Source organism: Bos indicus, chromosome 2 (genome assembly GCF_029378745.1).
Source record: "Bos indicus isolate NIAB-ARS_2022 breed Sahiwal x Tharparkar chromosome 2, NIAB-ARS_B.indTharparkar_mat_pri_1.0, whole genome shotgun sequence".
NCBI classification, from domain to species: domain Eukaryota; kingdom Metazoa; phylum Chordata; class Mammalia; order Artiodactyla; family Bovidae; genus Bos; species Bos indicus.
This window is the reverse complement of record NC_091761.1, coordinates 134,768,391-134,782,852: the sequence shown is the minus strand read 5'-3', so window position 1 is coordinate 134,782,852 and position 14,462 is coordinate 134,768,391. Positions and strand designations below refer to the sequence as shown.

General features: G+C 58.6%; 1 protein-coding gene and 1 long non-coding RNA gene across 13 annotated transcripts in view; both read left to right on the top strand.

The window, feature by feature from the left end:
• Positions 1–10,748, top strand: part of ARHGEF10L (Rho guanine nucleotide exchange factor 10 like) — a 159,883-nt gene extending 149,135 nt beyond the window's left edge. For all 12 annotated transcript variants that reach the window (XM_070778012.1, XM_070778036.1, XM_070778006.1 and 9 more), the window contains 3 exons: positions 265–439; positions 8,091–8,213; positions 9,603–10,748. In XM_070778012.1, the coding sequence (XP_070634113.1) occupies positions 265–439; positions 8,091–8,213; positions 9,603–10,141 (837 nt within the window). In that variant the 3' untranslated portion in view covers positions 10,142–10,748. The remainder of the gene's footprint in view (positions 1–264; positions 440–8,090; positions 8,214–9,602) is intronic.
• Positions 10,749–12,663: 1,915 nt separating this feature from the next.
• Positions 12,664–14,462, top strand: part of LOC139186500 (uncharacterized) — a 3,685-nt gene continuing 1,886 nt past the window's right edge. Inside the window, exons 1-2 of the long non-coding RNA XR_011570087.1 lie at positions 12,664–13,592; positions 14,091–14,191. This is a non-coding gene — a long non-coding RNA (uncharacterized lncRNA). The remainder of the gene's footprint in view (positions 13,593–14,090; positions 14,192–14,462) is intronic.

The window sequence follows — 14,462 nt, the reverse complement described above, 5'->3', positions numbered from 1 at the left end:
CCCTCCCTCTGACCCAGTTCGGGGTTGGATGAGCTTGGCCCGGAGCGTCTGAGTCCCCTCCCTCTGACCCGGTTCAGGGTTGGGTGAGCTTGGCCCAGAGCTCCTGAGGTCCCCTCCCTCTGACCCGGTTCGGGGTTGGGTGAGCTTGGCCCAGAGCTCCTGAGGTCCCCTCCCTCTGACCCGGTTCAGGGTTGGGTGAGCTTGGCCCCCAGAGGCTCGGCCGGCCGGCCGGCCCATCACGGACAGCACTCCTTCTGTCTGCAGCAAAGCTTCGAGGCGCACCAGGATGAAGCCGTGAGCGTGACGCACATGGTGAAGGCGGGCAGCGGCGTCTGGATGGCCTTCTCCTCCGGCTCCTCCATCCGCCTCTTCCACACTGAGACGCTGGAGCATCTGCAGGAGATCAACATCGCCACCAGGACCACCTTCCTGCTCCCAGGTGAGACCCTGCTGTCCCGGGTCGGGGGCTGTGGACGGGGTAACAGACACGGGGGAGGCGGCCTCCAAGCTGGGCCAGCCCATCTCATGAACCTCGAGGCAGCCTTTGGTCGGCCATGAGAACCGGGCCCCCCGGGGTGAGCAGCTGGCTGAGGGTTCCGACCCAGGCCTGCCCTCCAGAAGCCCTTCTGTCTGTCCCCGCGGCACAGCAGGCTGGCACCCGCGGAGGTAGGCTCCAAGCTCGGGGACTCCCGCAAGCCAGGTTGCCTAACACGCCATGTCGGACAGGAGGCCCAGCCCACCTATACCTGCCACTCCTCAAACCCAATTCTGCCTCAAATCCCCTTCAAAATGAGCAAAGGGAAAGAGAGGCCAAATACGGACCTCTTTCCTTAGAGGTCTCTGAAGAAAGGCTGGGGTCCCTCTGAGTCTGCCATCAGGGTGTGGGTCAAGGGGAGGGTGAAGGCTCTGATGTCCTCTGCCTGGGCTGGCGCTTCACCCTGCAGGGCTGTTTGTGGGACCCACAGGGAGGGCTACGATCTGGGCGCGCCCTGCACCCTTCCCCTCACCCAGAGTCTGCCGAGGCCTCCGTGGAATTGGCCACAGGCCTCGCCCTTAGCTGATCCCTGTGAGCCATGCTGGGAGCCAGGACGGACGCGTGCTCAGGGCCCACCGCTGCCCCCAGCCAGCTTGAGAGCAGCCCTCAGGGCCAGCGGGCCTCAGCTTGACTTGCCCCTGAGTTTCCACTAGACAGACTGACCCGGAGCTGGTCTGGGAGGATGCCGGCTGGGCTGGGGGCAGCAGCTGGGAAGGACCCCAGGGCCAGGGAAACAGCAGGTGTGGCGGGCTGGCCCGGAGCTGATGGTGACAGGGACTCGGCAGAGGGCCACCACAGAGGCTGGGAGTGGCATGTGCTGAGCCGGGGGCCAGGGCTCCTGCCTGGTGAGGCTGGGCAGAGGGCAGTCATGCCAGGCAGCACCTCAGGCCACAGGCTTCCACCCCAGCGGCCTGGTCCCTCACGCCACACAGGCTGCCCGGCGACCACCCTGCTCCTGCCCCCCCCCCCCCAGCCACTTTCACCGGCCAGTCCTCGAGTCCAGACGGGTGGCCGTAGCAGGGGATGCTCACCAACAACACGGTCAACAGCAACAGTGGCGGGACGCAGAGGCTGCCCTCCGCCAGGAGCCCTACCCTGGGCTGGGCGCCAAGGGCTTTACGTAGTCGGGACCTCACTGTCCCCATTTTACAGATGCAGAAGCTGAGGCTTGTTCGGCAGGGTAAAGTGGCTGTCCCGTGGTCGCACGGCCAGAGACAGGACCGGGAGTCACGTCAGGCTGGACTCAGTTCAGAGTCTCGCTGCGTGTAACGGGGGAGAGGTGGTTTCAGAAGTGGCCAGGGTCCCGGCTCGGCCACTGTGGGGTCACAGCAGGTCTCTCTGCCTAGAGGAGCCTCTGGTCCCTCTGTGGCGTGGGCAGTGGTTCCTGGCTCCGGGTAAATACTGTCAGGAAGATGCCTTGCTTAGGCCTGGGTCATCCATGAGGAAAACAGACGCCTTTCTAACCTGCCCCCCAGGGTGTGGGGCAGGAGCTTGGGGGACCTTGGTCATGGGCCCTCCCTCTCTCCCTCCCTCTTTACTTCCCTCCCTCCCTTCTCTCCTTTTTTATTTTTTAGCTTCAGTTTCATTGTCTCGCATAGTGTTTAGCCATTACGTGAGGTAAATCTATTTTAATTACAGTAAAAATTTCTCAGTATCACAGAAGTATTTCCACATCTGCGCTGATAGCTAAATTATTTCACATTAGTGGAACAATGGGGAAAAAATGGATAACCTTCTGGGCCTTTTTCATCTTCTCAGTAAAGTCTGGGGGGGTGGTGGAGCAAAGTAGAGGAAGAGTCGAGTGTGTCCAGCGGCCGGGGGCAGGCTTTGTGGACTGACCTGCTGTGGGCGGAAAACCAGCAGCCCCTGCTGCACGGCTGCCACCTCCCCGCGGGTTTAAAACGCGTCTTCACGTCCAGTGACTGACTTGTTCTTAGCAGTTAGTCACCCTTAAAAAAGAACTTCTCTGGTGGCTCAGACCGTAAAAGATATGCCTGCAATACAGGAGACCGGTTTCGATCCCAAGGTCAGGAAGATCCCTTGGAGAAGGGAATGGCAACCCACTCCAGTGTTCTTGCCTGGGAAATTCCATGGACAGAGGAGCCTGACCGGCTACAGTCCACTGGGTCGCAAAGAGGCAGACACGACTGAGTGACTGACACGCTTTCAAGACACTTACAGAAGAAAGGGCGATCGTTATCGTGAGGATGACTGCAGACAGGTAACCAGAGTCCCTGGGGGTTAAACGACCAGCTTCAGGTCCCTCTGCTGAGGGGCCCAGAGCCCGGACCTGGGTCACAGCCGTCTCACGGGCCAACTGGGCGGCCTCCCGCTTCTCCAGCTTCTGTTTCCCAGTCTGAACAGCAAGGGCCTGGGATCGGAGCTGAGCTCATGGGGCCAGATAGGAGCCCAGAGTCAGACAGGCCCTGCCAGCTGTGTGACCAGGCGCTCCAGCCCCACCTCTCAGTGCAGGTGCGGGTCTTCACCTGAGCCGGTGAGGACAGCGCCCCAGGGTCTCCAGGTGTCACAGCCCTGGGCCTCCTCCCCACGGGCCTGGCCTTTTTAACACCAGGAGCCACAGGTGTTACAGCCCCAGGCCCTGCTGGCCGGGAGGCCCCAAGCCCAAGAGGAGCCAGCCCTGGGTGGAGGGGGCCTTCAAATCCAGCCCACACTGTGTCCTGGCGGGAGAGCAGAGCAGGATTCTTAAATTCTTTATTAGAGATATTTTTAAAAGGCTTTTAGGTATTTTTTTTTCTCCCCCCACACCACCAAATGAAATAATTGTGTAATTACTAATGAATTTGTTCCTCTTCTTAAGTGTGGTCTTTTTTAAGGACGTGTTAAAAATTCATCGCGCTTCCTTCCCCCGGACCCTTTTCCTCCACTCGCCTCCCCGACTGGTATTAATGCAGTTTTGAACCTAAACTCCCTCCTCCTCTTAACTAGACAGGTCATTAATAAAATGTTCTCCGAGAGCCTGAGCTTTTTAAAGTTGTATATCTCCAGATAGATGGCTTGGTGAGTTGAGCACTGCCGCATTAAGTCTCTGTGATAAAATATTTATCCACCATTAGACTTTTTTTTTCCCCTTTTGGACTGTTGGTGAAGTGCCTTGCTCTTTTCCTCGAGGCAAAGCGGGAGGAGGAAGGGCCCGGAACGAGGTCTGCAGATGAAGTCATTTCTCCGTTCTGGCACCTCTTGCGGTTTCTGGCTGCCTTCCTCTCATTTGCCGGGTGTCTGTGCTCCGGGGGGCTCGAGGGAGGGAAGGGCATCAGGAAATGGTCGCTTGCTGGTCCTAAGGTCCCCGGGGCCCTGGAGTAGGAGGGAGGCGTGTAGGAGGGAGACGTCTGCCACTGCTGCTTCTCTTGGCTTTGATTATTTCGTGGATTTCTGGCTCTGATGGAGCTGATCTTAAAACATTCGGGTCTAGGTCCTTTTAATAATCACATTTTCCTAATAGCCTCCATTTATTGATTGTATATTATGGGCTAAGAGGTGTGCTGAACTGTGTGTATATGTATTATAGTGTGTGGGTATATGTGTGTATATTTATATACACTGTGTTATATACATATATAAAATTTCTAATAATCATAAAATTGAGCAGGGCATGTACATTGAGCGATGGTAGAAAGTGGCTCATCGATGCACGCAGCTGGTAGGAGACGCCAGCGCCCACGTCCTTGTTCCCTTCTCTGCTGTCATTCGTTCATCCTCTCATTAATCACAGGTCCTTTTATAAAGTGTTTATTGAGGTTTAGCTGATCTGCAATCTTACAGAAGCCGCAGGTGTGCAACGCAGCGACCCGCAGTTTTGAAGGGTCGCACGCCTTCGCCAGTTACTGCGCGACGTCGGCTGTGCTCCGTGTGCGGTGCCGTGTGCTTTGCAGTGTGTGTGTGTGCGGCCAGCAGTTCGTTCCTGCTAACCCCGCCTCTCTCCTGCCCACCCCCGCCTTCGCTCTCCCCACTGGCGATCACTAGTTGTTCTCTGGATCTGAGTTCGCAGATCCTCTGCACGTGTCCGCCAGGGGCCAGGGCATTTGATCAACGTGCTGATCCTCTGCACGTGTCCGCCAGGGGCCAGGGCATTTGATCAACATGCTGATCCTCTGCACGTGTCCGCCAGGGGCCAGGGCATTTGATCAACGTGCTGGGGAGTCCGTTTGACACACAGATAAGCTGCTGCCCTCCGGAGGCTTACATCTGGGGAGGCAAACAGCACGTCACAGAGAACACAAGGGATTCCAGAGCTTGAGCAGAGCCACAAAGAGAACATGGAGGGGCTCGCAGCCAGAGCCTCCTGCACTTCCTTCCTGAGTCCCGAGGGCTGGGGCACCCGACGTCCCAGGAGCCGGTCCTGGTGGTGGGGGGCCCACACTCTCCGAATTGGTGCGGGGGTGGAAAAGAGTCCCAGCTCCCCCAACCCAGACGCTGTCTGTGAAACAGCCCAACGTGCTGGCTTCTTCCCCCACGCTGGTGCATTTGCACGTGGAATCAACTCCATGAACGTGACCTGTGGAACCTGCATCCTGTCGCTGGACTCACATATCCCACTGCCTGCCGACAGCTCCACCTGGGTGTCTAATGTGCATCTCAGACGACATCCAGTCCTGAACTTGGGCGTCCCCCCAGCCTGCTCCCCTCCCATCCCGGGCTGTCTGCTGCACTGCCTTGCACCTGGCTGCTGGACACAAAAGACCTGGGAGCCGTCCTTCCTCCCCTCCCCACCCCTGTCTGTCCAGCGTGTTGGTTCTCACCACCTCCCTGTCACCACCGCGCCTCGGACCCCATCATTCCTGCCGTGCTCGTCTCTCTGCTCGCTGCACCCCACCCTCTGTCACGTTGTAACCAAAAGGCTTCTCTAAAATCGGGGTGCGCTGCTCCCCTGCTCAGACCCGCCAGCCACGCCTCGTCGTGCTCAGAGTGAACAGTCCCCGCCCTCACCTTAGCCCGGCCACCCTCCGAGCCGCCCTCGGTCATCTCACGGCGCCTGGTCCCTGCGCCACGCTGGCTCCGTCCTCCGCAGAGCCGCTGGCTCATTCCCATCACCGGGCCTTTGCACGTGTCGTCTCCAGAGCTTCCCTTGGGTCTTGGCGTGGCTGCCTCCCCTTGTCATCAGATTTGGTCTCCTGGCTCCTGCCCCCCCATCCTCCCAGGAAGCAGAATGAGGCATGAAACCCGAGACTCCTCGCACCTACTGTCTACCTCAGCACCCCCTTGGAATCTCTGCCTGGTGTCTACACTCCTTGCTTGTGTTTCCCCTTCCTCCGTCCCCTCCCAGGGCAGCATTAATACCGGTGCGTGTGTGTGTGTGTGAGAGTGTCGCTCAGTTGTGTCTAACTCTTTGCGACCCCATGGACTGTAGCCCACCAGGTTCTTCTTGTCCATGGGATTCTCCAGACAAGAATACTGGAGTGGGGAGCCATTCCCTTCTCCAGGGGATCTTCTTGACCCAGGGATCGAATCCAGGTCTTCTGTGCTGCAGGCAGATTCTTTACTGTCTAAGCCCCAGGGAAAGCCCCATTAATACGGTAGCTTCCATTAAAAGTGAAGCGAAGTGAAACTACAGACTCGGTCCTCAGCGCCACTCCACATTTCAGGTGTGAGTAGCCACAGGGGACGGATGGCTACTGAACTGGGCAGAGAACATGTTCATTGTCATAGAAAGTTCCAGAATGTTTGCTCCTTAGGAACAGAACTTTGTGCGGTTCCCCTCTGCCTCCAGCACCAAATGCAGTGTCCCCCCCCCCCCCCCCATAGTAGGTCCTGGGGATGTGCGGGGTGCTGAGTGAATGGGTGGTGAAGGTATCAGACCAGTGTGTTAGGTAATGCTGTGTGAACCCCAGTTAGTAACCCTCCTTCTGGGAGCCACACCAGTCTGCTCTGAGACTCTGCAGAGGAAGCCCATACACATGCAGGTGTGGAACGCAGGCAAGTTGCTCGAGCGTAGAGAGGCAGGGATTTCCCTAGAGGTCAAAAGGTTAAGACTCCGTGCTTCCAGTGCAGGGGCCGCAGGTTCAACCCCTGGTCAGGGAGCCAAGGCCCTACCTGCCATGAGGCACGGGCGAAGAAAGAGCGGAGAGGCGGTGTAGAAGCATTAGGCTGTAATAAGTGACAGACTCGCGCTCTGCCCCCCACCCCGCCCTGCACTCACCGGCTGGGTGACCTCTTTGGACCTTAATATCCTCATTGGAAAATGGGCACACATCCAGGCCGTGCTCACCTCTCAGCTGTTTCAGGCTTGCATCGGGCTGGGGCAGGTGTGTGAAGTGCTCTGGAACCCGCAAGGCAGTACTTCTCACAGTGTGGCCCCGGGGCCAGCAGCCTGGGTGTCCCTGGGAACCTGCTGAAAATGTGGGCTTGCCCCTCCCCTCTGGGGTCAGCCTGCGGGTGTCCACTCTCCTGCTGGTGCTGACACAAGCCCAGCCTGAAAACCCCCTGTTCCGAGCATCACTTCACATGGTGTGGCGTGACTTGGAATTTGAGGAGAGACTAGGTCTGTCAGTGGGCAGAAGGATCCAGGCTGGAAGTGAGACAGCCCTTTGGGAGGGCAGGCCTGGGCCCCCAGCGCCTGCCTCACACCCCTTCCCGTTGCCCGGAATAGTCAGCAACAGCGGCAGCGATGGAGGCCGGCACCCACCCGCGCATGCCCTGTGCCAGGCTCTGGATTACGTGACTCACAGCCACTGGCTCATTTACTCCTCAGGATGAGGTTGTGAAATGCCATCATCGTCGTGTTGTGCAGTGAGGGAACCCGGGCACAGAGGGGTTCTGTTTCCGGCCTGAGGATGTGGAGCCAGGAGGTGGCCGAGCCGGGGTTTGGACCTGGTGCCTGCGCCTGGCGCCCTGCTCTCGGCTCGGGCTGTGCTGCCCACACTGCGCCTCCTCCCCGGAAGGGCACAGGGACCCACCTTCCCCCGCCACTGCTCCCCCTCAAAGGCAGAGCCAGCCAGGGGGTGACGACAAGAACTGGTCTGCAAGTCTGGACCGGCGTCAGAAACACACTAGTTCCCGGTGCTGGGAGCCCATTTATCGCGGGGCCTGGGACTGCATCTGTGCCCCCGCCGGAGGAAGGCCCGTGCGGGCAGGATGTCAAGGCCAGGCTGGAACCCACGGGGCTGCCAGCTCGCCCAGACCCCTCCCCACACATCCCTTCTGCACTGTCTGCTTCACCCTCAACCCGCACCTCCCCAGGCCTCTCTCTACTTCCCAGCTGGCCAGTTATGTCCCTGGCATGGGCGGGCCCTCAGCTTGCACCTCATGCCAGGTGAGCCGGCCACTGCATCAAGAGCCGACGTGGGCCAGCACTGTGGCATTCCCTCATTGTATCCCCAAGGCAGCCCCGCTTTACACAGGAGGGAACGGAGGCTGGGTGACCCAGGGCCAGACCCCAGCCAGGTCAGCCTCCCAAGCCCCACTCCTAATCCCAGGGCTGTCCAGCTTCTTGCTTGTCCCAGGAGAGCAGCCCAAGGAGCCATGCTCTCAGCTTTGGGGGCCCCGTGCACCGCCAGCCGCCAAGAGGACCTGCTGCTCACGCTGGCTTCTCCCTCTGCAGGTCAGAAGCACCTGTGTGTCACCAGCCTCCTGATCTGCCAGGGTCTGCTCTGGGTGGGCACCGACCAGGGCGTCATCGTGCTGCTGCCGGTGCCTCGGCTGGAAGGCATCCCTAAGATCACAGGTGAGACCCGGGAGTCAGCTGCACGTGGCCAGGGGAGGGTGGGTCTTGTGCCCAGGTGCGCACTCTCCTGGTCTGGGGACAGGGGCTCATTCCCCGGTGTCCTCTGTCACTGTTGGCGGCTTGGTGGAATTAAAGCACTGGCCCGGCAGTCTCCTTGCAGGTCTTCTTTCTGAGACTCAGTTACTTCATCTGGCAATGGGCACAGGAGGCACGTCGGCCAGATGGTTTATGATTGGCCGAGACACTCGACTAACAGGAGAGGTTCAGCTGGCCTCCCGCTCTGTCGCCACAGCAGCTTCCACGTGTCCCAGCTCCAGAGGCAGAAGTAACTGAGGGCCCACGGGGACGGAGGTCCAGATACAACTGTGTTTCCTGGGTTAGAGGAGGGGCCGCCCTGATGCGGTGCTGGGATCTAGGGTCAGGAGGACCCCAGAGCTCTGGGCCCCCTCTCTGCCTCTGCCCTGAGGGATGGATGATGAAGTGGCCTCTTCCAGCTGCTGTAGGAGGGGAGGGCTGAGTGGAGTGGGAGGGAGACGGCCTGAGGGAGACCAATCCCCGGTGGACCGCAAGCCTCTCTGCCCAAGAAGACCCTCTTCCTAAACTGCGGGACTTACTGCTTTCCTGGTCTCATCACTAGGTCATTTTTCTCATCCCGGAATCTGTCCTGGGGTTGCAGGGATGTGCTGGGCAGAGACCCTTCCCCCACGTACTGACAGCCTGGTCGGGGTGGTGTAGTCAGGGCAGCAGGTGCTATGATGGCAGGCGTCCTGGGGTCAGCGGAGCAGAGACAGGACTGATCATCTCTCATGGGTGAAGGCAAGAAGGGAGCCCTGCGGAGGGGCTGAACTGGGCCTCGAGGCCAAGGTGTTGAGTCAGGCAGATGTGAAAGGCTCTCTGGGCAGAGGCGATGGCTGGGTCAAAGGCATGGAGACGTGAGGATGGCCCAGGCAGGGAGCTGCAGGTGCTTCCACACCAAGGCTCCCCTTGTGGTTTATACGATCTCTTGTGTTCCCCTTCTCCACTCTTCCAAAGGAAGTAGCCCTGGAGCGTGGCAAGCACTCCTCCAGACCCATGGCCTTCCGGGAAGCTGCCAACATAGATGGCAGTGACCCAAATAAGCCAAAAATGAAACCCAGGAAGTTCTCCAAGAGACTCAGTTCAGTTCAGTTCAGTTGCTCAGTCATGTCCGACTCTTTGCAACTCCATGCACTGCAGCACGCCAGGCCTCCATGTCCATCACCAGCTCCCGGAGCTTACTCAAACTCATGTCTGTTGAGTTGGTGATGCCATCTGACCATGTCATCCTCTGTCGTCCCCTTCTCCTCCAGACTCAATGGGTCTTTAAAACTCTGGGCCTTTGGGCCCCTTCTCTCTGCCCCCTTCCTGCAGGGAAAGGCATGGTGTCGCTCAACGGGCACTGTGGGCCTGTGGCCTTCCTGGCCGTGGCCACCAGCATCTTGGCCCCCGATATCCTGCGGAGTGACCAGGAGGAGGCCGAGGGGCAGCAGGCCGAGGAGGACAAGCCGGACGGGCCGGCTCCCGAGCCAGCGCCCGTGCCCGCGAGCCACGTGGGCGGGGAGCTGATCCGCAAGAAGGGCATCCTCCTGCAGTACCGCCTGCGCTCCACCTCCCACCTCCCGGGCCCGCTGCTGTCCGTGCGGGAGCCGGAGCCTGCAGACGGCTCGGCCCTGGAGCACAGTGAGGAGGACGGCTCCATCTACGAGATGGTGGATGACCCCGACGTCTGGGTGCACAACCGGCCCTGTGCCCGCGACGCCCACCGCAAGGAGATCTGCTCCGTGGCCATCATCTCTGGAGGGCGCGGCTACCGCAACTTCGGCAGCGCCGCTGGCAGCCCTGGGAAGCCGACCCCGTGTGGGGAGACGGACAGCACCCTCCTCATCTGGCAGGCGCCCTTGACGCTGTAGCCCCGCCCAGGCCTCGCCGTAGCCCCGCCCAGGCCTCGCCGTAGCCCCGCCCAGGCCTCGCCGTAGCCCCGCCCATGCCACGTGGCGGCGGGCCTGTCTGCAGCCCGCCCGACTCTCGGCCTGCAGTGGGCCCTTTCGGGGGTCCAGGGTCCCCAGGAGCACTGGGTGGCCTCGCCCTCAAGGGGCTTGCACGGGGCCACGAGAACGGGCCTGGAACTCCGCCATGTACCTGAGCGGAGCAGAGGGAAACCTCTTCCTTTTTAAGAAAAAAACAATTTCAGTGTTTAGGGGAGTGGTTTGGGTTTGGGGAGATGGAGGACACCTCCGGAGGAGATGACCTTCTTTTTAAAAGCAAAAAAAAAAAAAAACACAAAACCTCACGACTGCCTGGCAAGCCCAGCGCCTCTTGTCTGGGCCCAAGCGGGGCTCAAGGGCGGCCACACGACCCTCCTGGAGGGGTGTGTGCGTGTGAGTGTATGAGAGCGTGTGGGCTGGTGTGTGAATATATATAAATACGTATATATGGTGTATATTTTATGTGTATAAATGAAGGTTGTACATATTGGAGCTCTGGGAGATGCTGGAATAAAAGGCAAGAATAACGTCAGTACTTGGGTTGCGGGTTGCTTTTTAATTTTGTTTTGTTTGATATGTGGTAACCTAGACAGCATATTAAAAAGCAGAAACATCACTTCGCTGACAAAGGTCCGTATAGTCAAAGCTATGTTTTTGCCAGTAGTCACGTATGGATGTGAGAGTTGGACCATAAAGAAGGTTGAGGACTGACGAATTGATGCTTTCGAACTGTGGTGTTGGAGAAGACTCTTGAGAGTTCATTGGACTGCAAGGAGATCAAACCAGTCACTCCTAAAGGAAATCGGTCCTGGATATTCACTGGAAGGTCTGATGCTGAAGCTGAAGTTCCAATACTTGGTCACTTGATGTGAAGAGTCGACTCACTGGAAAAGACCCTGATGCTGGGAAAGATTGAGGGCAAGCGAAGAGGGCAACAGAGGGTGAGATGGTTGGGTGGTATCTTTGACTCAATGAACATGAGTTTGAGCAAACTCTGGAGATAGTGAAGGACAGAGGAGCCTGGCATGCTGCAGTCCATGGGGTCTCAAAGAATTGGACACGACTCAGTGACTGAACAGCAACAAGGAAGGAAAGCAGCTGTCACTGTTCCAGGTTGCTCTGGAACCAGCAGGAAGGACTGAGGCGAGGCAGTGTGAGAACAGGCCCCAGAACTGTGCTGTCTGGCGCAGTCACCGGTGGCCTCATGTAGCTGTTTTTTAATTAATTACAATGAAATAGAGCAGATTTTATTTTATTTTTCAGTCCCATTAGCCACATTTCTAGTGTGACTTGAGGTGCTGCACACACGAGGTTTTATGCCGACTGCATTCGACAGCACAGATATGACTGTTTCCATCACCCCAGAAAGTCCTCTCCTGCTAGAGAGGGGCTCTTGGGAGCTTCTTTTCTGAATGTTTCTGGAAGAAAAGACTGGGCCCCAGTTCTGGAATGGTGTGGAGGCACAGGCCTGGGCATCGATTGGGAAAGCCTGGGAGGAAAAAAAAGATGAGGGCGTCACTGTGTGGAGGGGTGGGGGTGGGGCTCTGGGGCTGTTGCTGTGGGCCGTAGAGCTCTGCGGGGAGGGGCCTGAGACCCTAGGGTGTGACGGAGGGTGGGGTGAGTTCCAGGGGGCGGGAGCAGAGCCCACGCTGAGGGTGGGATTGGCAGGTCGGGCCAATTCTTGGCTTTTCTTGGGTTTCTAGAGCTGCCTGCAGGAAAAAAACAAAAAACCAAACCCAACCCACCACCCAGAAGGGAAGTGTTCTCTCCGCCTATCCGCCCATCCCTCTCTCTCTTGTCTCCATGTGTCTGTCCGCCCCCAGCCACGCTTCTGTCCTCTCCTGCATACTTAACGGTGGCAGCACTGGCATGCGGGGAGGAGGGAAGCCGAGGGGGCAGGCAGACCTCCCAAGGTGGGGTCACACGGCTCGGTGAGTGTCTATGGGAACCCAGGGCAAGAGCCGCCAAGGAGGGGACATTTCAGCCGGATCCTGACCCGCCCACTGAGGAGTCATTCCCTCGTCCACTCCTTTCACACGGCCCTCGAGCCCTGCGGTTCTCAGGCCTCGTGCTGGCTGCTGGAGCCACAGAGGTGAGCAGGTCTACAGCCATGACTGTCCCCAGGAAAGGCATGTGGAAAGGGAGGGCAGGCGGGGTGTCTGTGCGCAGGGCTGAGGGAGGGCAGGGTGTGCGGAGGAGTGCGGGAGGCCATCCCGCGGGAGCGGGCTGCCTGGGGGTGGTCTGATTCCTGGAGGGTGAGTGTCCAGTGTGGGTCCCAGGGAGCGGGAGGGGGAGCTGTGTCTGCAGGAACCCTGACCCTGGACGCTGACCAGCTGCATCTGGTCCAGATGCACCCACCTTCTCCGGGCCTCAGTTTCCCATTTTCTATCAAAGGGAGGCTCACTGCTGTCCTGCCCGCCTCTAATGGGAGAGGAGGGGCCTTGCTAAGTGCAAATGGGATAAAGATCAGGTCTTCATCTCATTGCTCAAGTTAATTGAACGCCCTGTCTGGGTGTGGCTCTCAGGCAGAGCTGGACAGGACTTGTCCTGGGACAGTAAGTGTAGGTAGGGTTTGCTTGGGACGATGGACAAGCCTCAGCCTCAGATCTAGCAGACCTGTGCTCTCGTCCAGCTTTGCCAAAGCCCCGATGTGTGTCTTTCAGAGCTTCCCTTCACCCCCAGGTCTCAGTTTCCTCATCTCTAAAATGGGGATGACGAGACCTTGCAGGAGTGCCAAGGACGAGTGGTATTAATGATACTTATTTCCACGAAGTCCGTGGAAAGTGCTGGAAAGACCCTCCCGCGGCAGCTCTGTGATGATCCCTGTGTCATCCTACTCAGCCTTGCTCCAGACGACTTGAGGCAGGCTGTTCATATCAAGGAGTCCTTCCTCTTGTGCATGAGTTAGCGTCTGAGAGCTCTGCGGTTCTGTTAGATCCCAGCTCTGGAGCTCACTCAGCAGAAGGGCACCTGCGAGATGTGGTGGGGCCCGTGAAATCCGTCACCGAGCAATTGACTGACTCCGCTACTGGAGTGAAATTATCGTATCAGTCAACAGCTCATCTCGAAAGCCTCTGACAACAGAGCGGGGGGGAATCGGGGGAGTAGGAAGCAGCTCCCGAGACGCGAGGAGGACGTGCCTCGCATAGGAGAGGAGACCCTGGCTTTAGATACTGATCAGAGTAACAATAACCACAAGCACTCGGGGTGCCCCGGCTCGTCTCATCCTCACAGCCGCGCTCTGAGAAGCTGTTCTGTTTGCCTCGTTTTGCAGGTAAGGGATCTGAGGCACCGGGAAGTTAAGCAGCTTCCCAGAAAGTGTCAAGGCCAAAGACTGAGGACTGTCTGCCGCCAGAGCCAGACTCTGAGCCACCAGGTGACTCTGCCCCCAAGAGCAGAACTTGGGAGACAAAGTTCCACCTGTGCTTTCCCCACGCACTAGCCGTGTGGCGTCAGGCACGCGCCTTAATCTCTCTGTGTCCCAGCGAGGGGAGAGTGAACAAGCCCTGCCTTGGGAACCGAGTGCCTTTTAGTCAGTGTTTATTAGAAACTCACTCTTCCCTGAGAGCTCAGTGGGTAAAGGATCCGCCTGCAGTGCAGGAGACCCCGATTCAATTCCCGGGTTGGGAAGATCCCCTGGAGAAGGGATAGGCTACCCACTCCAGTGTTCTTGGACTTCCCTTGTGGCTTAGCAGGTAAAGAATCTGCCTGCAGTGTGGGAGACCTGGGTTCGATCCCTGGGTTGGGAAGATCCCCTGGAGAAGGGAAAGGCTACCCACTACAGTGTTCTGGCCATGGAGAATTCCATGGACCTTACAGTCCATGGGGTCACAGAGTCGGACACAACTGAGCGGCTTTCAGTTTCACGTGCCAGGGCCTGCATCGAGGTGGACACTGGGAAGACTGGTGAGCCAGACACTGCTCACGTCTGCCCCCTCCCCATTCGATGGGGGATGCAGACGAACCAGAAGATAAGTAAGTGAAATGTGTCAGATGGTGTCTGTGCTCTGGAGAGAAATGGCGCAGCGGGGCTGGGGGTGGAAAGTCCCGGGGCGGGCACGGTGATGTTAACCAGGGCGGCTGGGGAGGCCTCACTGAGCAAAGAGCCACAGGAGGAGCACACGCGAGGCCGCAGAGCATCCTGGGTGGAGGGAGCACCACGTGCAAAGTGCAGGTGGGCCCTGGGGGTGGGGAGGGGCCCCTGGAGGTGGGCGTGCACTACTGGGCCAGATCGCGGGGGACAGGC